Source organism: Cherax quadricarinatus, chromosome 67 (assembly GCF_038502225.1).
Source record: "Cherax quadricarinatus isolate ZL_2023a chromosome 67, ASM3850222v1, whole genome shotgun sequence".
Lineage (NCBI taxonomy): Eukaryota > Metazoa > Arthropoda > Malacostraca > Decapoda > Parastacidae > Cherax > Cherax quadricarinatus.
This window is the reverse complement of record NC_091358.1, coordinates 13378948-13402094: the sequence shown is the minus strand read 5'-3', so window position 1 is coordinate 13402094 and position 23147 is coordinate 13378948. Positions and strand designations below refer to the sequence as shown.

The 23147-nt window shown below is 45.8% G+C and overlaps 1 protein-coding gene across 7 annotated transcripts in view; it reads right to left on the bottom strand.

The window, feature by feature from the left end:
* Window positions 1-23147, bottom strand: part of LOC128699706 (neuronal PAS domain-containing protein 2-like) — a 689714-nt gene that overhangs the window by 665800 nt on the left and 767 nt on the right. For 6 of the 7 annotated variants that reach the window (XR_011393896.1, XR_011393897.1, XR_011393895.1 and 3 more), the window contains exon 1: window positions 2143-2514. The exons of the other annotated variant lie outside the window; for it this stretch is intronic. Coding sequence is in view for 3 of the 6 variants with exons in the window: in XM_070099406.1 (XP_069955507.1) it covers window positions 2143-2306 (164 nt within the window). In the remaining 3 variants the exon portion in view is untranslated. Of the gene's footprint in view, window positions 1-2142; window positions 2515-23147 lie in introns of those variants that run through there. 7 annotated transcript variants of the gene reach the window in all.

Here is a 23147-nt window from a genome sequence, read left to right as displayed (position 1 = left end):
TAGATCCCCTGCAGTGGATGAAACTGCTAGGGGGTCTTCCTACAACCCTACAAGAACACAAACATGCCGGTAGATCAGTGGTATACATTACCGACAAGATGATGAATTACACACATTTACATCATCTAGGTATCTTTATGTAGATGTTTCGCCATCCAGTGGCTTTATCAATACAATACATGGACATAATCGGAAGACTGTAGATATATGTACCGACAGTGCAGGACGAGGTAATCAGTCCCTCAGCCTAGGAACTGGTGATGAGCACCTGCTCCTAGGCTGAGGGACTGATTACCTCGATTTCCACTCTTTTGTATATAGTTCTACAGCCTTCAAATTATGTACTGATAAAGCCATTGGATGGCAAAACGTCTATATAGTAAAGATATCCAGATGTTGCACATGTGTTTAATTCATCACAAATATGTCTGTAGAATGGACAGCTCTAGCAACACTTATTCCCATATTATAAAGTGGGACAGATCCAGGTTATTCTTTCAAGAAAGTGACAAGTTTAAATATAGAAGTCATCTACAATCAAGCTACGTAACACTATAATAGAAAACTGTGGAATGTTTATTTTAGTAACGCATATAAGACCTCATCTTGGAGCAAAGGAACCTAGCGTAGGCCTCTCGTTGCCAAGCTACTCGGCAGTCTCATAAAGTTACCTGTGCTAGGCAGGAACAACTCAAATCCAACCTTTCTCATTCATATATTTGCTTTTAAAATTATACTTAACCACACGATTCAGATGCTTTATATAACTTGCATTTTTTCTCATTGTTCTATGTACTTAATAAAACCCACATATAGCTGAAACGTAAATTGATACACATGCAACTTTAAGACGAAACTGGCGACAAACTGTCGTTGCTTGACGTCTAAACATACGAGGTCAATAATTCACTCAGGTTCTTCAAGGTACATACAATGTTTGACAAAACGTTATCATTCCCTTTTACTTCGGTAGGGACACTAACTCCAAACGACACATCATAACAGGCGGGACCCACTTGTGCAAGTAGGTTATACCTAAGAGTTAGCCCAGAGATTAGCAAATAGGTTGACGAAGGTATCCTCTGTGTCCAACTACTATGGTACACAATGCCAAGATGATAAACGATACACCATAGAACCTTGGGGTACAGGGTATAGGATACCCTCTTCAACCTGTTTGCTAACCTCTGGCCCAACTCTTGGTCCATCAGTGTGTGAGCAGAAGCCACTACCAGTTGAACATTAAATACAATAAATGAACCAATCCAGACAAATTCTCATGAATTAAACCTCACGAGATTGTTGAGAAAGGACATACAACAAAGTGGAAAAAGGAGGAAGAATAATGTTTGTACATTTCGAATTCCAACTGAGGTCCTCTTTAGCAGAATACATGTTGTGTTGTATATCATGTTTTAATATATCCCAATATTGAAAAATCTACACACTAATGATATATACACAAGAAATCAAAAGCGTTCTGCTTCAAAAGTTAAGAATTTATATAAATTATATAAATTACTATTACAAGTAATCATTAGTCTTGTAGACATGACAGGAACAACATCCATGTGTGTGTAAGCCTGGCAGAAACAAAAAAAAATTGTTTTTAGTCCTTGCAGAAACAACAACAATGTGTGTAGGCCTGGAAGAAACAACAACAATCTTGCAGAAGCAACAACAATCTTGTGCGTAGGCCTGGCAGAAACAATATTGCATGTAGACCTGGCAAAACGGCAACAATTTTGTAGAAGCAACAACAATCTTATCTGTAGGCCTGGGAGAAAAAACAAGCATCTTGCAGAAACAACAAGCTTGTGTAGACCTAGCTGAAATAACAACAGTCTTGCTGAAACATCAAGTCTTATGCAGGCCTACCTGAAACAATCTTGCAGATACTACAACAATCTTGTGTAGACCTGGCTGAGATATCAAACATGCAGAAACAACAACAATCTTGCGTGTAAACAAGAACAACAACAAAAAACTAAGTGTAATAACGTAGGCACAAAATGACTTTATTCGTCATTGCGAATCTAGACATTTCTCATTCGGAAAATGACAAGTCTATTTCTCGAGTTTACTGTATGTATAATGCCAAGAATAACAACACTACGCTGCAGCATCTAGCCACAAACATACCTTGGATATTTGTGTTCCCCGCCCATACTGGCGCTTGTTGAGGTTGTCTGAGGTACTGTGGCTGCTACAGTTGTACTAGTACTACTAGTACTGGTGTTAGTACCACCTGTAGCAATACTAGAGTGAGTATCATCTGTGTCTTCCTGCTCATCCCTCGCATTCATCACTGTAAGATCCACATATCTCTTTACACATACGATATATCCAGGTTAATACTCATCATCAGCCATCCAGAGATCAGGAATCAGCTGTGTATATATATAAATCTCGACGGGATTGGTTTATAGAGCACTAAATAAGGTGTAGAACACAGAGATGAGCTGCAGCCGTGCACAACACTCGACCAACCTTCCTCAACTGACCTTCAGCAGAGCCTCGTGACAACACATACTCTGCTTCGCCGCGTTTGGTGGGAGATTTTGTTGGCGCTGAATACTTGCTTATGTGATACACTGCTTACTCTTCGCTGCACTCCCACCGTCCCATTATATTTACGCTATTTGTAGCGTCAAAAATACTATATAATTTTTTCTTAAATATACGCTCTTTAATAAAATGCACTGCGCTTATTAATTCAAACGAAATGCAATACCAAAGTTTACTATATATATCTTAGAAGGGAATGGGTCCGCAAAACCACAGATGCTAATATACTCTACAATTTATTTAATAGCACAGTTTAACTAACCAGTTAAATGTACAAATGTGCAAATTTTCAACATCTACGAAATTAATTATATATAGGTAAGATTATATTTATATATAATTTATCTATTATTGGTTCTGGGGATTATCTCCCCTACGACCAGGACTCAGGAGGATCGAAGGGAAATATTACTTTTTTGAGTTATCCTAGGTTCTTTACACATATGCTGCTATGTACGATAATCTATGTAACTATATTTGTGTTAGCCTGAATAAACTTACTAATTCGTAAATGATTTACTTCAATACTGAATGTAAGTGAAAATTTACTTGTCATCTTACGTGTTTATGAGACTGATTTACCTGTCATCTTACGTGTTCATGAGACAGAAAGATCAATATTCCTGCCATAGTGCAAAAAGAAAAGTTTCCATTACTCATTTGATATGACTAGTGCCTTCCCTTCCCTGGATGGCACCCTTCCCTGGATGGCACCCTTCCCTGGATGGCATCCTTCCCTGGATGGCACCCTTCCCTGGATGGCATCCTTCCCTGGATGGCACCCTTCCCTGGATGGCACCCTTCCCTGGATGGCACCCTTCCCTGGATGGCACCCTTCCCTGGATGGCACCCTTCCCTGGATGGCACCCTTCCCTGGATGGCACCCTTCCCTGGATGGCATCCTTCCCTGGATGGCACCCTTCCCTGGATGGCACCCTTCCCTGGATGGCATCCTTCCCTGGATGGCACCCTTCCCTGGATGGCACCCTTCCCTGGCTGTCATCCTTCCCTGGCTGTCATCCTTCCCTGGCTGTCACCCTTCCCTGGCTGTCATCCTTCCCTGGCTGTCATCCTTCCCTGGCTGTCATCCTTCCCTGGCTGTCATCCTTCCCTGGCTGTCATCCTTCCCTGGCTGTCATCCTTCCCTGGCTGTCATCCTTCCCTGGCTGTCATCCTTCCCTGGCTGTCATCCTTCCCTGGCTGTCATCCTTCCCTGGATGTCATCCTTCCCTGGATGTCATCCTTCCCTGGATGTCATCCTTCCCTGGATGGCACCCTTCCCTGGATGGCATCCTTCCCTGGATGGCACCCTTCCCTGGATGGCACCCTTCCCTGGATGGCATCCTTCCCTGGATGGCACCCTTCCCTGGATGGCACCCTTCCCTGGCTGTCATCCTTCCCTGGCTGTCATCCTTCCCTGGCTGTCATCCTTCCCTGGCTGTCATCCTTCCCTGGCTGTCATCCTTCCCTGGATGTCATCCTTCCCTGGATGTCATCCTTCCCTGGATGTCATCCTTCCCTGGATGGCATCCTTTCCTGGCTGTCACCCTTCCCTGGCTGTCATCCTTCCCTGGCTGTCATCCTTCCCTGGCTGTCATCCTTCCCTGGCTGTCATCCTTCCCCGGATGTTATCCTTCCCCGGATGTTATCCTTCCCTGGATGTCATCCTTTCCTGGATGTCATCCTTCCCTGGATGTCATCCTTCCCTGGATGTTATCCTTCCCTGGATGTCATCCTTCCCTGGATGTTATCCTTCCCTGGATGGCCCCCTTCCCTGGATGTTATCCTTCCCTGGATGGCACCCTTCCCTGGATGTCATCCTTCCCTGGATGTCATCCTTCCCTGGATGTCATCCTTCCCTGGATGTCATCCTTCCCTGGATGTCATCCTTCCCTGGATGTCATCCTTCCCTGGATGTCATCCTTCCCTGGATGTTATCCTTCCCTGGATGGCACCCTTGCCTAGCTGTCATCCTTCCCTGGATGTCATCCTTCCCTGGATGTCATCCTTCCCTAGATGTCATCCTTCCCTGGATGTCATCCTTCCCTGGATGTCATCCTTCCCTGGATGTTATCCTTCCCTGGATGGCATCATTCCCTGGATGTTATCCTTCCCTGGATGGCCCCCTTCCCTGGATGTTATCCTTCCCTGGATGTTATCCTTCCCTGGATGGCACCCTTCCCTGACTGTCATCCTTCCCTGGATGTCATCCTTCCCTGGATGTCATCCTTCCCTGGATGTCATCCTTTCCTGGATGGCACCCTTCCCTGGATGGTACCCTTCCTTGGCTGTCATCCTTCCCTGGATGGTACCCTTCCTTGGCTGCCATCCTTCCCTGGATGTCATCCTTCCCTGGATGTCATCCTTCCCTGGATGTCATCCTTCCCTGGATGTCATCCTTCCCTGGATGTCATCCTTCCCTGAATGTCATCCTTTCCTGGATGGCATCCTTCCCTGGCTGTCATCCTTTCCTGGATGGCACCCTTCCCTGGATGGCACCCTTCCCTGGATGTCATCCTTCCCTGGATGTCATCCTTCCCTAGATGTCATCCTTCCTTGGATGTCATCCTTCCCTGGCTATCATCCTTTCCTGGATGGCACCCTTCCCTGGTTGTCATCCTTCCCTGGTTGTCATCCTTCCCTGGTTGTCATCCTTCCCTGGTTGTCATCCTTCCCTGGCTGTCATCCTTCCCTGGATGGCATCCATCCCTGGATGGCATCCATCCCTGGATGGCATCCTTCCCTGGATGGCACCCTTCCCTGCATAATAACTTTCCTGGATGGCACCCTTCCCTGCATGATAACTTTCCTGGATGGCACCCTTCCCTGCATGACAACTTTCCTGGATGGCACACTTCCCTGCATGAAAACTTTCCTGGATGGCACCCTTCCCTGCATGACAACTTCCCTGGATGGCACCCTTCCCTGCATGACAACTTTCCTGGATGGCACCCTTCCCTGCATGACAACTTCCCTGGATGGCACCCTTCCCAGCATGACAACTTCCCTGGATGGCACCCTTCCCTGCATGACAACTTCCCTGGATGGCACCCTTCCCTGCATGACAACTTCCCTGGATGGCACCCTTCCCTGCATGACAACTTCCCTGGATGGCACCCTTCCCTGCATGACAACTTCCCTGGATGGCACCCTTCCCTGCATGACAACTTTCCTGGATGGCACCCTTCCCTGCATGAAAACTTTCCTGGATGGAACCCTTCCCTGCATGACAACTTTCCTGGATGGCACCCTTCCCTGCATGACAACTTCCCTGGATGGCACCCTTCCCTGCATGACAACTTCCCTGGATGGCACCCTTCCCTGCATGACAACTTCCCTGGATGGCACCCTTCCCTGCATGACAACTTTCCTGGATGGCACCCTTCCCTGCATGACAACTTCCCTGGATGGCACCCTTCCCTGCATGACAACTTCCCTGGATGGCACCCTTCCCTGCATGACAACTTCCCTGGATGGCACCCTTCCCTGCATGACAACTTCCCTGGATGGCACCCTTCCCTGCATGACAACTTCCCTGGATGGCACCCTTCCCTGCATGACAACTTCCCTGGATGGCACCCTTCTCTGCATGACAACTTCCCTGGATGGCACCCTTCCCTGCATGACAACTTCCCTGGATGGCACCCTTCCCTGCATGACAACTTCCCTGGATGGCACCCTTCCCTGCATGACAACTTCCCTGGATGGCACCCTTCCCTGCATGACAACTTCCCTGGATGGCACCCTTCCCTGCATGACAACTTCCCTGGATGGCACCCTTCCCTGCATGACAACTTCCCTGGATGGCACCCTTCCCTGCATGACAACTTCCCTGGATGGCACCCTTCCCTGCATGACAACTTCCCTGGATGGCACCCTTCCCTGCATGACAACTTTCCTGGATGGCACCCTTCCCTGCATGACAACTTCCCTGGATGGCACCCTTCCCTGCATGACAACTTCCCTGGATGGCACCCTTCCCTGCATGACAACTTCCCTGGATGGCACCCTTCCCTGCATGACAACTTTCCTGGATGGCACCCTTCCCTGCATGACAACTTTCCTGGATGGCACCTTTCCCTGCATGACAACTTCCCTGGATGGCACCCTTCCCTGCATGACAATTTCCCTGGATGGCACCCTTCCCTGCATGACAACTTCCCTGGATGGCACCCTTCCCTGCATGACAACTTCCCTGGATGGCCCCCTTCCCTGGATGTTATCCTTCCCTGGATGTTATCCTTCCCTGGATGGCACCCTTCCCTGACTGTCATCCTTCCCTGGATGTCATCCTTCCCTGGATGTCATCCTTCCCTGGATGTCATCCTTTCCTGGATGGCACCCTTCCCTGGATGGTACCCTTCCTTGGCTGTCATCCTTCCCTGGATGGTACCCTTCCTTGGCTGCCATCCTTCCCTGGATGTCATCCTTCCCTGGATGTCATCCTTTCCTGGATGGCATCCTTCCCTGGCTGTCATCCTTTCCTGGATGGCACCCTTCCCTGGATGTCATCCTTCCCTGGATGTCATCCTTCCCTAGATGTTATCCTTCCCTGGATGTCATCCTTCCCTGGCTATCATCCTTTCCTGGATGGCCCCTTCCCTGGTTGTCATCCTTCCCTGGCTGTCATCCTTCCCTGGCTGTCATCCTTCCCTGGTTGTCATCCTTCCCTGGTTGTCATCCTTCCCTGGCTGTCATCCTTCCCAGGTTGTCATCCTTCCCTGGTTGTCATCCTTCCCTGGTTGTCATCCTTCCCTGGCTGTCATCCTTCCCTGGATGGCATCCATCCCTGGATGGCATCCATCCCTGGATGGCATCCTTCCCTGGATGGCACCCTTCCCTGCATGATAACTTTCCTGGATGGCACCCTTCCCTGCATGATAACTTTCCTGGATGGCACCCTTCCCTGCATGACAACTTCCCTGGATGGCACCCTTCCCTGCATGACAACTTTCCTGGATGGCACCTTTCCCTGCATGACAACTTCCCTGGATGGCACCCTTCCCAGCATGACAACTTTCCTGGATGGCACCCTTCCCTGCATGACAACTTCCCTGGATGGCACCCTTCCCTGCATGACAACTTCCCTGGATGGCACCCTTCCCTGCATGACAACTTCCCTGGATGGCACCCTGAAAAATCTTATGTGTAGCTTCTTTATAGATAACTAACACGGCTTCTGATCTGAGGAATTGGAGCTACCCACACTAATTACTTCCTCCTCCAAGTAAGTACAAAGAGGTGTAAACTGCGGAGTGACGGACTCCAGTAAACGTGTACGTGAAGGGATGTACAATAATTTAACACATTTCGATCCCAGTCGGACCGAAACGTCGTCGGGTTATTTGTGTATCGTTCCAGTCACAGTATTGTGTCGTTTTGTTCTTTTCAGTAAATTTAACATACTGGGACAAAATTAGTAAAGATTTATCAGACATACCCTGCGCAGCCTCAGTCCTCACCAGAGGTGGACCTACATCTTTGTGGCCCTGAAGCTTCAACTGTCATAGGGTCACCATGGCAACCAGCAGCGGCTGCCTTACATATTTTAATAACTTTTTAATTTTTATTTTAACTATTTGCACTGAATTACACTATTATTAATATTATGTTTAAAAAAAATCAAACCCAAAATTTTTTAGCAATGTGGATTAAAATGACTTCTGGGGTCCCTCAGGGATTAGGGGCCCTCAAGCTTAAGCATCATTTCCAGTGCCTGGAAAGATTGTAAGATTATATACCGTATTTTCCGGCATATATGGCGCGCTTTTTTCCTAAAAAAAAATTTGGAAAATCACTCTGCGTCTTATATGCTCAAAAGTAGGTTCTGGGTGACTGGCAAGGTGGTGTTTTGTAAGAGGATATGCGGTTCATCGTACTAATAAAGTTGTAATGCTCGTGCGTCTTATATGCCGGAAAATATGGTATATCGTGAGCGTAGAAGAACGTACAGAGGAAGAGAGTGATGTAGAACTGCTTAAAAACGTGAATATATCACGAGGAAAGAAAAAACTTAAGTTATTATTAAAATAGAATAAAATCTTAAGGTATCGTACCAGACAGAAGTAGAGGGGGACGATAGTCGGTCTGGATAATGCAAAAAAAAAAAATGGATCATTAATCACAGGACGCCATCGTTCAGTTACTTGTTTACAGTCGTGTTATTTCGTGAGTCAAGACTTTCATACACTGATGATGGAAAGGAAATGAGTGAAATTCTAAAAGATAAACATAAATCATGGCCACCAGTCCACCAAATGTAAACAGAGTGAAAATTGGAGAACATTGATTCACTATCTCTGGAGGTCACAGAGATCGTGTAACTGACATGAGAACTAATCCTTTGAAATTCGAGAGAAAAAAAATATCCACTGGCCGTATTGTAGAGTTCCTTATTTATAAGGAAGTGAAAAGTTACACTAGCACGAACACACATTATTTTTTGAAGAAAGCGCTTAGATCTTGGCGAAATCGGAGAGACCTTTACAAGAGCAAACTTTGTTCCTCCGCACGATGGCGGTAGTAAAGCGCTGGTAAAATAAAATATATAGACCAGTAGCCGTAACATCATACATAAAAGTTTTTGAAAGGCTGATGAGACATCAAATTACGAAGTTTATGGAAGAGCATAACCTTCACAAACCAAACCAACATTGATTTAGAGCAGGAAGATCATGCTTGTCAAGACTATTTAACCAATACGATGGATTACGGATGTGGTTAACATAGATTTTGCAAAGGTACCTGGAGAGACTGCACCTCAGATGAGGACGATATTATATCAAGGAAAGTAGGCAACTGAGTCTTCAACTTTCTGACAAATAGAACACAAAGTGTAGAAGTAACTAAATCAAAATGTAACATTTAACAAAATAAAAAGCTCAGTGCCTCAAGATGCCATCCTGGCACCTCTGTTTTTCACTTTCATGGCGGACATAAAAATACTCGCCACAGCTTCCTATCTTACTTTGCAGATGTCACCAAACTAGTCACCTCGACAGAAGACACGGGAATATTGCAAGAAGATACAAACAAAGGCTTCCAGTGAGCAACGAGGATAACATGACGGTTAATAGTGACAAATTTTAATTGTTTAGATATAGAAAGAACGAAAAACTTAAAAGGGACACTGCAAACAAAGTGCAAAATCACCAAACAGAACGAAAAGAACGCACGAAGAACCTGTGTCAATAATACCACCTGACTTATCTTTTGAAGATCACAATAAAGCAAATGCCACGAAATCCATGAAAATGATAGCCTGAATAATGAGAAATTTCTAAGAAAGTTAAATAATGCCCATAGTGACATTATTCACACGGCTTGTGCTCCGCGCTTCTATTATTTTTCAGTGTTGACGACCCCGTTCAGGGCAGGAAAGATATCAGAACTGGAACAGATACAGATCACTTACAGCCATTAGAACCAATAAAGCATTTTAATTACGAGTAACGCGTCGGTCTTAAATATATACTCTTTGGAGTGAAGGAGAAGAGCATACATGGTAATATATATGTGGAATGTACCTGAGGGACTCAGAAAATTGTAATGACACGATTGCAAACAAACCACGGTACGGGTGGGGACTCAACTCGCGGCAAGAAAGTCATAAAACTCCAGGCTAGCGCGGCTCGCTTACCGCGAGTACAATCTCCACCCGTACCGTGGTTTGTACCGGAAGGACTTGTTCCAAATCTGCACACTGTCATAACATACTGTAGTGAGACATATGGAAGGAAGTACCATAAGAGAACATAGTGAGTTAGTGGGCAGGAGTGGATGAGCTAGTGGGTAGGAGTGGATGAGCTAGTGGGCGAGAGTGGATGAGCTAGTGGGTAGGAGTGGATGAGCTAGTGGGTAGGAGTGGATGAACTAGTGGGCGAGAGTGGATGAGCTAGTGGGTAGGAGTGGATGAGCTAGTGGGCGAGAGTGGATGAGCTAGTGGGTAGGAGTGGATGAGCTAGTGGGTAGGAGTGGATGAACTAGTGGGCGAGAGTGGATGAGCTAGTGGGTAGGAGTGGATGAGCTAGTGGGTAGGAGTGGATGAGCTAGTGGGTAGGAGTGGATGAACTAGTGGGCGAGAGTGGATGAGCTAGTGGGCGAGAGTGGATGAGCTAGTGGGCGAGAGTGGATGAGCTAGTGGGTAGGAGTGGATGAGCTAGTGGGCAGGAGTGGATGAGCTAGTGGGTAGGAGTGGATGAGCTAGTGGGCGAGAGTGGATGAGCTAGTGGGCGAGAGTGGATGAGCTAGTGGGTAGGAGTGGATGAGCTAGTAGGCGAGAGTGGATGAGCTAGTGGGTGAGAGTGGATGAGCTAGTGGGTAGGAGAGGATGAGCTAGTGGGTAGGAGTGGATGAGCTAGTGGGTAGGAGTGGATGAGCTAATGGGCGAGAGTGGATGAGCTAGTGGGTAGGAGTGGATGAGCTAGTGGGTAGGAGTGGATGAGCTAGTGGGCAGGCGTGGATGAGCTAGTGGGTAGGAGTGGATGAGCTAGTGGGCGAGAGTGGATGAGCTAGTGGGTAGGAGTGGATGAGCTAGTGGGCGAGAGTGGATGAGCTAGTGGGCGAGAGTGGATGAGCTAGTGAGTAGGAGTGGATGAGCTAGTGGGCAGGAGTGGATGAGCTAGTGGGCGAGAGTGGATGAGCTAGTGGGCGAGAGTGGATGAGCTAGTGTGCAGGAGTGGATAAGCTAGTGGGCGAGAGTGGATGAGCTAGTGGGCGAGAGTGGATGAGCTAGTGGGCAGGAGTGGATGAGCTAGTGGGCGGGAGTGGATGAGCTAGTGGGCGAGAGTGGATGAGCTAGTGGGCGAGAGTGGATGAGCTAGTGGGCGGGAGTGGATGAGCTAGTGGGCGGGAGTGGATGAGCTAGTGGGCGGGAGTGGATGAGCTAGTGGGTAGGAGTGGATGAGCTAGTGGGTAGGAGTGGATGAACTAGTGGGCGAGAGTGGATGAGCTAGTGGGTAGGAGTGGATGAGCTAGTGGGCGAGAGTGGATGAGCTAGTGGGTAGGAGTGGATGAGCTAGTGGGTAGGAGTGGATGGACTAGTGGGCGAGAGTGGATGAGCTAGTGGGTAGGAGTGGATGAGCTAGTGGGCGAGAGTGGATGAGCTAGTGGGTAGGAGTGGATGAGCTAGTGGGTAGGAGTGGATGAACTAGTGGGCGAGAGTGGATGAGCTAGTGGGCGAGAGTGGATGAGCTAGTGGGCGAGAGTGGATGAGCTAGTGGGTAGGAGTGGATGAGCTAGTGGGCGAGAGTGGATGAGCTAGTGGGCGAGAGTGGATGAGCTAGTGGGTAGGAGTGGATGAGCTAGTAGGCGAGAGTGGATGAGCTAGTGGGTGAGAGTGGATGAGCTAGTGGGTAGGAGTGGATGAGCTAGTGGGTAGGAGTGGATGAGCTAGTGGGCGAGAGTGGATGAGCTAGTGGGTAGGAGTGGATGAGCTAGTGGGTAGGAGTGGATGAGCTAGTGGGCAGGCGTGGATGAGCTAGTGGGTAGGAGTGGATGAGCTAGTGGGCGAGAGTGGATGAGCTAGTGGGTAGGAGTGGATGAGCTAGTGGGCGAGAGTGGATGAGCTAGTGGGCGAGAGTGGATGAGCTAGTGAGTAGGAGTGGATGAGCTAGTGGGCAGGAGTGGATGAGCTAGTGGGCGAGAGTGGATGAGCTAGTGGGCGAGAGTGGATGAGCTAGTGGGCAGGAGTGGATAAGCTAGTGGGCGAGAGTGGATGAGCTAGTGGGCGAGAGTGGATGAGCTAGTGGGCAGGAGTGGATGAGCTAGTGGGCGGGAGTGGATGAGCTAGTGGGCGAGAGTGGATGAGCTAGTGGGCGAGAGTGGATGAGCTAGTGGGCGGAGTGGATGAGCTAGTGGGCGGGAGTGGATGAGCTAGTGGGCGGGAGTGGATGAGCTAGTTGGCGAGAGTGGATGAGCTAGTGGGCGAGAGTGGATGAGCTAGTGGTCGAGAGTGGATGAGCTAGTGGGTGGTAGTGTCATCATACCCATCCTGTGGGTGGTAGTAACACCATACCCATCCTGTGGGTGGTAGTGTCACCATAGCCATCCTGTGGGTGGTAGTGTCACCATAGCCATACTGTGGATGGTAGTGTCACCATACCCATCCTGTGGGTGGCAGCATCCCAATACCCATCCTGTGATAAGATAAGATAAGATAAGATAAGATTTCGTTCGGATTTTTAACCCCGGAGGGTTAGCCACCCAGGATAACCCAAGAAAGTCAGTGCGTCATCGAGGACTGTCTAACTTATTTCCATTGGGGTCCTTAATCTTGTCCCCCAGGATGCGACCCACACCAGTCGACTAACACCCAGGTACCTATTTGCTGCTAGGTGAACAGGACAACAGGTGTAAGGAAACGTGTCGAATGTTTCCACCCGCCGGGAATCGAACCCGGGCCCTCCGTGTGTGAAGCGGGAGCTTTGGCCACCAGGCCACCGGGCCTGGTGGGTGGTAGTGTCACCATACCCATCCTGTGGGAGGTAGTAACACCATACCCATCCTGTGGGTGGTAGTGTCACCATAGCCATCCTGTGGGTGGTAGTGTCACCATAGCCATACTGTGGATGGTAGTGTCACCATACCCATCCTGTGGGTGGCAGCATCCCAATACCCATCCTGTGGGTGGTAGTGTCACCATACCCATCCTGTGGGTGGCAGGATCACAATACCCATCCTGTGGGTGGTAGTGTCACCATACCCATCCTGTGGGTGGCAGCATCACAATACCCATCCTGTGGGTGGTAGTGTCACCATACCCATCCTGTGGGTGGTAGTGTCACCATACTCATCCTGTGGGTGGTAGTCTCACCATACTCATCCTGTGGGTGGTAGTGACACCATACTCATCCTGTGGGTGGCAGCATCACCATACCCATCCTGTGGGTGGTAGTGTCACCATACTCATCCTGTGGGTGGTAGTGTCACCATACCCATCCTGTGGGTGGCAGCATCACAATACCCATCCTGTGGGTGGCAGCATCACAGTACCCATCCTGTGGGTGGTAGTTTCACCATACTCATCCTTTGGGTGGTAGTGTCATCATACCCATCCTGTGGGTGGTAGCGTCACCATACCCATCCTGTGGGTGGTAGTGTCATCATACCCATCCTGTGGGTAGTAGTGTCATCATACCCATCCTGTAGGTGGTAGTGTCACCATACCCATCCTGTGGCTGGCAGCATCACAATGCCCATCCTGTGGGTGGTAGTGTCACCATACCCATCCTGTGGGTGGTAGTGTCACCATACCCATCCTGTGGGTGGTAGTGTCACCATACCCATCCTGTGGGTGGTAGTGTCACCATACCCATCCTGTGGGTGGTAGTGTCACCATACCCATCTTGTGGGTGGTAGTGTCACCATACCCATCCTGTGGGTGGTAGTGTCACCATACCCATCCTGTGGGTGGTAGTGTCACCATACCCATCCTGTGGGTGGTAGTGTCACCATACCCATCCTGTGGGTGGTAGTGTCACCATACCCATCCTGTGGGTGGCAGCATCACAATGCCCATCCTGTGGGTGGCAGCATCACAATGCCCATCCTGTGGGTGGCAGCATCACAATGCCCATCCTGTGGGTGGCAGCATCACAATGCCCATCCTGTGGGTGGTAATGTCACCATACCCATCCTGTGGGTGGTAGTGTCACCATACCCATCCTGTGGGTGGCAGCATCACAATGCCCATCCTGTGGGTGGCAGCATCACAATGCCCATCCTGTGGGTGGCAGCATCACAATGCCCATCCTGTGGGTGGTAATGTCACCATACCCATCCTGTGGGTGGTAGTGTCACCATACCCATCCTGTGGGTGGCAGCATCACAATGCCCATCCTGTGGGTGGTAGTGTCACCATACCCATCCTGTGGGTGGCAGCATCACCATACCCATCCTGTAGGTGGTAGTGTCACCATACCCATCCTGTGGGTGGTAGTGTCACCATACCCATCCTGTGGGTGGTAGTGTCACCATACCCATCCTGTGGGTGGTAGTGTCACCATACCCATCCTGTGGGTGGTAGTGTCACCATACCCATCCTGTGGGTGGTAGTGTCACCATACCCATCCTGTAGGTGGTAGTGTCACCATACCCATCCTGTGGGTGGTAGTGTCACCATACCCATCCTGTGGGTGGTAGTGTCATCATTCCCACCCTGTGGGTGGTAGTGTCATCATACCCACCCCGTGGGTGGCTATCCTCATTCCTTCATTAAAGACTTGAGACACCAGATATATAAGATCAACTCACCCAGACAAGATACCGCTGAGAGGAGGTAAACCCTCCTCCCCACTAACTCCGTTGCCATTCATGTCTCCAACATGTTTTCCAGTGCCGCATTCCTCCACATCCCCCACCATCAAAGACACCACCGGTAACAGACACCACAAGGTTCAGTCCCTTGCAGGGGTATACGTAATCCCTTGCAACGATTGCGTGCAACCAATTATACGTAGGCGAGACATCCAGACATCAAACTATATTTCTTTTCAGAACACCAATACGCAGGCAGAATGGACGATTTGAGGAATGCGTCTGTCTACACCGAAATTTTTACAGCCATTTAGCCAACCACAGAGACGCAACTTATCGCCAGGGAAAAAGACTCTCAGTGTCGCAGGATCATTTAATCATCACTCATCTGTATATCCAACAACTTCAACCAGAACAACGGCTTTTACGTCATAGCTGAACCCCTTGCCAGGAAACTTCTTTATCGATTTCCTATATAGCAACAAAAATACTTGCCCATCCCGGGCAGGTTCTTCTCAGATCTAACCTTCTCAATATTCTCCACCTGACTCTCCACGTCACTATGCTACCTATATATATACTCAGTGTTCACGTAGATCTATTTGTGACTTCATAAAGCCCACTGCGTGGGCGAAACGTTGTCAATAATCACATTATTCTACATTAGTATCTATTTTTCCATCGTGTCGGTATTTTATACCATTTATCTCCATTTGATTCGTCAAATAAAAACAAGTCTAAGATACCACCATACTTCTGTTTCTTATTTATGGCTGAACTTAAATTCTTAAAACATGTGTAATCATTATTAAATGTTTATTGAAACACGAGCAAAAGTAAGGTATCCTTATTCCGTGTCTTAATTATAAGTAGGTTTATTTAGGTACAGGTACTCATAAACACAGTTACACAAATTATCATATGTAGTAACATGTGTGAAAATTGCGTAGGAATACCCAGCAGTAATAACAGTAATAGTAATAACAGTAAGAGTAATAACAGTAATAGTAATAACAGTAAAAGTAGTAACAGTTATAGTAATAACAGTAAGAGTAATAACAGTAATAGTAATAAGAGTAATATTAATAAGAGTAAGTATAATAACAGTAGAAGTAATAACAGTAAGAATAATAACAGTAGGAGTAATAACAGTAATTCTAATAACTATCATCTCAGAGTAATAATACCATGGCAAACCTAACTCAACTGAGCCTATAAATGAAAAAAAAGCCCAGCAGCTCAAAGCAGTGACTTTACAACGGGGCTCCTGTTTCCAACCGCAGCTGTAAAAGCGTCCAGTTCCCAGCTGACATTATTCTGACGTACCTCTCACTCCCCTTTCTCTTGCGTCTTCCACAGAACACCAGCAAGTGTGGGGGTTCCGTGGAACACCACCAAGTGTGGTGGTTCCGTGGAACACCACCAAGTGTGGTGGTTCCATGGAACACCACCAAGTGTGGTGGTTCCGTGGAACACCACCAAGTGTGGTGGTTCCGTGGAACACCACCAAGTGTGGGGGTTCCGTGGAACACCACCAAGTGTGGGGGTTCCGTGGAACACCACCAAGTGTGGGGGTTCCGTTGAACACCACCAAGTGTGGGGGTTCCGTGGAACACCACCAAGTGTGGGGGTTCCGTGGAACACCACCAAGTGTGGAGTTCCACGGACACCAAGTGTGGTGTTCCACGTAACACCAAGTGTGGTGTTCCACGGAACACCACCAAGTGTGGGGTTCCACGGAACACCAAGTGTGGTGTTCCACGGAACACCAAGTGTGGTGTTCCACGAAACACCACCAAGTGTGGGGTTCCACGGAACACCAAGTGTGGGGTTCGACTGTCCTGAAGAACAATGGCTTAAAATAATATAATTAAATGTTTGAATTATGCTTAAAATTAAATTGATGAAGGTTTCAGATAATTGTTTTAATTTAAATAGCTAGATGGGATACATAACAAGGTATACGTAAGGGATACATAACAAGGTATACATAAGGGATACATTACAAGGGATGTATAACAATATATTCACAAGGTATACATTAGTGATACATAAGGGATACATAAAGGATACATAACAAGAGATATATAACGAATACATATCTAGAGATACAAAAGGTATACATAAGTGATACATAACAAGAAATACATACAGCAGTGTGCATATTTGGAAGAGTGATGAAATAAGACAAATATTTGGAAAATTAATGTTTATTTAAAAAATACACGAAACTGATATGACAGATAATTGATTTAATAAGAGATATGACTACCCATTGCTTTTATAATCATTGCTACACACTGCGGCATAGAACTGACCAATGTTGAACACATTTTGGCAAGCTCTTCGTCGTGGTACCTGGGCCTAATAACAGCAGCAGTTAGCTTCTCCACGGTTGTACAGTTCTGTTTCGCGATCCTGGTTTTGGTTATTCCCATACTTCTCAACTGGGTTGAGGTCAGGAGAGTTTCCAGGCCAGATTCGAACGCTTAGTCCACTCTCTTCGAAGAATGTCAGCATTTTTCTGGAAATGTGGCATGGCGCAAGATCATGCTGGAAAATGCCTTCTCCATCAAGAAAGTATCTATCCACAATGGGAAGCAAATGAGTCGCCAGGATTGCCTTGTATTTGTCACTGTTCATCGTTCCCTCAACACTAACAAGCCGTCCAGGGCCTTTAACAGTGAAACTACCTCAAAATATCTTAAGTGGGTGTTGTGGTGCTTATTGAACGTGTCCATTCCGAAGAAGTTCTCCTTTACTTGTCTCACTACCACTGGTCTGTACCCATGCACTTCACAATGTGCCACATCTGAAAATATAACTTTTCTCCATTTATCTGTCACCCATCTATTATGATTGAGTGCCCACCGCAGCCGTTTTTTCTCCATAACAGCAATCAATTATTGTTACTTTACCGGCTTTCTGGCAGTTCTACCAGCTTCAAGGAGTCTTCGTTGAACAGTTGAAGAATCAACATTTACGCCAGCTGAAGCCAAATCTCTCTGTAGATCTTTGCTAGTTTTTTGGGGGGACCCTTCACACTATTTCTTATGAAAATCTTGTCATCGTGAGGTGTCGTCTTGTGTTTTCTTCCACCTCTTCTTCGACGCAGTGCTCCACAATCGCCAGTGTCGTCAGCTCTCTTCAGAATCCGACCAACAGTTGACTTTGCTAGGCTCAGATTTTCGTATATCTGTCTGAAACTCAAATCAGCATGTTTTCTAGGTGTAACATCCATCATGAATTTCAGCAGTAATCATGAACTGTAGGGAATATTTTGGCAAAACCATATTCACTCACTGAGGAATAGCCTTATAGAACAGGAGTAGCCTTACAAAACAACAGCTGCTGTAGCACTGGCGTGAATCCAAGTAGGACCGACACGTCGTCATATGTTTCTCCTACGTGCGGGTAATTTGTGTATTGTTCCAGTCACGGTGTATATGTGTTTGTAAATGTGTTGACCTGTGTATGTGTATATGTTGACCTGTGTATGTGTATATGTTAACCTGTGTATATGTATATGTAAAAATTATGAGACAATCACTTACTGATACATGGTGTATATTTCCCTTAGAGTCGTGACCAAAAAAAAAAATCCGATTTCAGCGTCCAATTTTTTTTTTTCAGAGAATTAGTTTTGCTGCTTATAACACAGACACTAAGAGACTGATCTTATTAATAAAACTTTGACAAGTTTTTATACTCTGACGGGACACATAGCACATGATAGTATATATATATATATATATATAAATCAGCCTAATATTTAACAGTAATCAAATAAAAAATTTTGAGGCTGAAAAGCACACTAAAATAATATTGCCCTAAGACACACTTACGATGAAAGTTTGAAACAGACCAGAATAATCATTCTTGAGTTGTTTCACACTCCAACAGTTTCAAGTTTTTTGTTTGTATATTGTTAAATTTACACCTACAGAGCCTAAAAATATATGATATCATTCACCTAACAAAAACAAGAGCATTAAAGATTTGGTGTCTATCAGAAAAAGCATTCTCCAGATATTGAGTGCAAATCAATATCTTAATTTATTTAAATTATGATATTAGGAAATTGGGACTTGTGCAGTCCAGTAACAATGTGAATCTTCTGTTCAAGAAAACACACCAGCACTTAAAATTTGAAGCCAACCAGGCGAGTTATTCTCTAGCTATCACAAGGAATCCAACGATTCCAAGATTGACTCACTAAATCATAATAACACAATTGTAAACAAACCACAGCACGGGTGGGTTCCATGGGTTCTAACCCCACCTGTATCATGGTGTATTCCAAGATCTTTAACTACTAATATATTAAGCAAATTTTCACCTCTAAAGAAGTGATGCCTTGTCCATCACATAAGATACATCTGACAACAATTAATAATTAACAATTAACAATTTCAGACATTCACAGGAGGCATAGTCAAGATATTCCATTTTCACCCTTAACACAATAACACCTACACACTCCAAAACGATGACAACCATCTTCCAAGTTCGATACACCGGTGTGTAAAGTTGGATGCCAAGCAGAAGAGGCTCTTCAAAGTTATCGAATGGAACAGAAATCCAGGTATGTGCTACACGACGTTGATCAAAGAGCAAATGCACATGCCGGTAGTTACAAGAACTTTGCCCTAGAAAATTTGAAATCAGTCGCTTGAGGCGTTCTCGTGTTACATACGATAACTTTGAAGGAAGAAAAACGTGTCAAGCAACTACATAAAGGTAACCCTCCGAGGATAACTAATAATTCCAGGTACGTGTTTAGTTATCAGTGTTATTGTCAGCAGACAGGTGTGATTTTAATGTATGATTAAGAAATGTGCACCTTCACTACTTCTTACTTAAATATTTGTTATGGTAAACACTATTATTATTATTATAATAAGTGTAAAGCGCTAAATCCATAGGATATATAACGCTGGGAGAACAGAATAGAATCAAACTTGATCCAAAGAAGGAGAGGAAAGGTTCCTCTCCTTGGATCAAGAACCCGACCCTAGCATCGAGGAAGGGTTTGGTTAGCATACATGATTGCCATCTACTTACGTTTGAAGTTCCTCAACCTTTACTCCCTAGAACGCAGGCGGGAGAGATACATGATTATTTACACTTGGAAAATCCTAGAGGGACTAGTGCCAAACTTGCACACGATAATCACTCCCTATGAAAGTAAAAGACTCGGCAGACGATGCAACATCCCCCCAATGAAAAGCAGGGGCGACACGATAAGAGACAACACAGTAAGTGTGATGGGCCCAAGACTGTTCAACTGCCTCCCAGCATACATAAGGGGAATTACCAACAGATCCCTGGCTGTCTTCAAGAAGGCACTGGACACTCCCCTAAAGTCAGTACCTGACCAGCCGGGTTGTGGTTCGTACGTCGGTTGGGTGCGGCCGACAGAAACAGCCTGGTTGATCAGGCCCTGATCCACCATGAGGCCTGGCCACAGACCGGGCCGCGGGGGCGTTTGACCCCCGAAACCCTCTTCAGGTATACTCCAGGTATAGAGGTGTGTGTAGTGTGATGGCATCCAGATGTGTTTCGTGATCACTGCTACCAACTTTACCCCATGATATTTCTCGATAGAAATTCGATAAAATGACATCACTTTCTGCCACTTTCTGTTTGCAACACCCACACCACAGGTGTCAGGCATCTCAAAACCTTTTAAATAAACACTGTAATTCTTCCAGAAGAATTAAACGTAATTGCTGGAACACTGGGGGCACATACTGTGTAACGTCATCTGCAGTCTATAGCACAGTAGGTCAGTAGTTGCTGTTATAACCTGCCAATGTAGAAGGTGTCACTAGTTTCTGAATTGAGGTTCTTGGCACACCCTGGAAGGTAGCTGAGGCCTGGATAGCAAATGAGACGACCGAAACAGCTGAGTTGTATCGAGGTAGATCTGGGAAGCTGTGTCTCCATAATGTAGTCATAAAGACTATTAACTTTAAGCTGAAGGTTCAGATACTCTCAGTATAGAGGATCCATGCTCAGCAGTGTGACACAAGTTGGGCATAAAATATAAAATACACAAGTTGTAAAATAAGCGCACACAGCCCTAACTGACACTTTATTGAGACCAAGTTTCAATTGGTGACAGAATTTTCAAGCCTATATTTTACATAGGAATATATAATGAGCACCGTAGGGGAGACAAGATGACCTAATCATCATGGGTGAACGATTGTAAATGATTATGTCGAGGAATTTGCCGAACAAGAGGGATTAGTTTGCTGAAAAGTCTCTCTATCCCAGCATTTGTACGATGATGATCTCGGTGAAAATTAAACTTAATACTAATGGCCTCTTGTTTGACGATGTTCTTCTATTAATAACATTGTTGTGTTTCTTGAATGTGAGATCCTCTGACACTGTCTCTCTCAGCTCTCTCAGATTGTATTTTCACTCCGTGGAATGATTCGAGTTTGTCTTGTACTTCGTTGTAGTCTTTAATTCCATATTTTTTTTTTATCCCATAGCGGAGTGGTTGAAATTTGTTCTCGTTGGATATCATATTGTCAGTGGCTCACTGGAAGACTTAACTGTATATCAGCTTCAAGGTTCACTGTGTCCTCTCTGGATGCGGCTCTCGTGCATATTCTAGTTTCTTCTGCAAAGGAGGATACAGTACAATGAGTTATGTCCCTATCTATACGTCAGATAGGAAAAGTGGGGCGATTACTGTGCCTCGAGGAACTGAGCTTTTCACTGTGGCAGCCCCAAAGTTTACTCTATTATTACTCTCTGGGTTTTATTTGTTAAGAAAAATATTCATCTGTCCGCTTTTCCAGCTGTTCCTTTTGCATGTATTTTGTGTGTTATTACACCACAGAATTTGTCACAGGCATTCGCAAAGTCAGTGTACATTACATCAGCTTTTTGTTAGTCTTTGATGTATTGTAAGACTATGTCGCCATTATTTAGCAATTGCAAAATGCAGGAGATACCTGATCTAAGTCTATATTTCTCCTGGGTCATACAGTTTCACTGATTTCATGTGACTGGCTATTAGGTTAGGTTTGTCAGGAAACATGACAACTGTTTCCTGACGTGGGTTTTAATCCTATGATGATCCGCAACTGGAGCTTTTGGTCGTCTGACTAAGGCTTACACTGGCTTACAAGTCCACTCCAGTAGTAGTTAGATATCAAGACTAACAGTCTTGCTTTTCAAGACCCTTTTAAAGATTTTTTGATAATGTGACATTTTAATGCTATCAGTCGGTAGTTCTTGCAGTTGCTTTACTGTCACATTTGCAGAGTGGGGCTACACTGATTGTTAATGACTGTGAATGATGCTTATGTCCAGACTCCTCCACAGAATATGGGTTTCTTGCATTTCTTGATGGATATGGAGTTCCGCGAGTCTGGGTCTGGGCAGAGTGTAAGGGACATGGTATCAGCCTTCAGAGTCAAACAGTTATGAGTTCATCGAAAACTGCAGTGAGGTTGGCAGCATTTCGAGTTGCATTGTGACTTAAGTATTACTCTCATATCTTTATCAGTGTATGTTCCATACCTTTTAAATTAAAGCTCAACTACTAGGTATGGTTTTTGTCCTTTTTTTCGTATGGGAAAACGTATTTGGGATTTCTTGCAATATAATTTGTTTCTTATTCTCTGTCTTTCCAGGACTCTATTTGATTCATCCGGTTTAAGTTCAAGCGTTCTTTATTTCTCTAACCAGTCAGCTTAAAAAGTTGATAATGCTCACATCACTACGTTTACAAACATTGATGAGAGAGGAGGTACGCATCTTTTGAAGTCATACTGTTACCTAATAGGACTGGGGGTGGTGGTGATGATTTTGACAGTCTGCTGAAGGTGGTATGGGTACATGTTAGCCGGTCCATAGGGGGGGTCTGTAATCGTGAAAAGGTTAAGTATCCTTGACCTAGAGGTTGAGAGAGCCTAGAGACTGGAGTTACATTTCTCCTCAGAGCTATTGTACTGCACATGCTCTACAGTCCCAAAGATAGAATCTAATAATGACAACTCGTCTTGTCGCAGTTCAGGTAGACATACCTTAAACTCTAATTTTTAGTTGGTTTCTGGTAGATTTTGAGAGAGACCTTATCGCTAAATCTACATACGAGTTTGTCTTCGCATTCCTCTTGAAATGTAAATTTTATAGAAGACTCAATTGTGTTGTGTCTCTGCTGTAGTTCACTAATGCTGACCTTTCTAATGTAAGTGTTGTAAGGAGGATATTATCCTTGTCACATTGTTAAGAAGGAAGGCCTGACAAAAGCAACTTTGTGTGTAGGCCTGGAAAAAAACAACTTTATGTGTAGACCT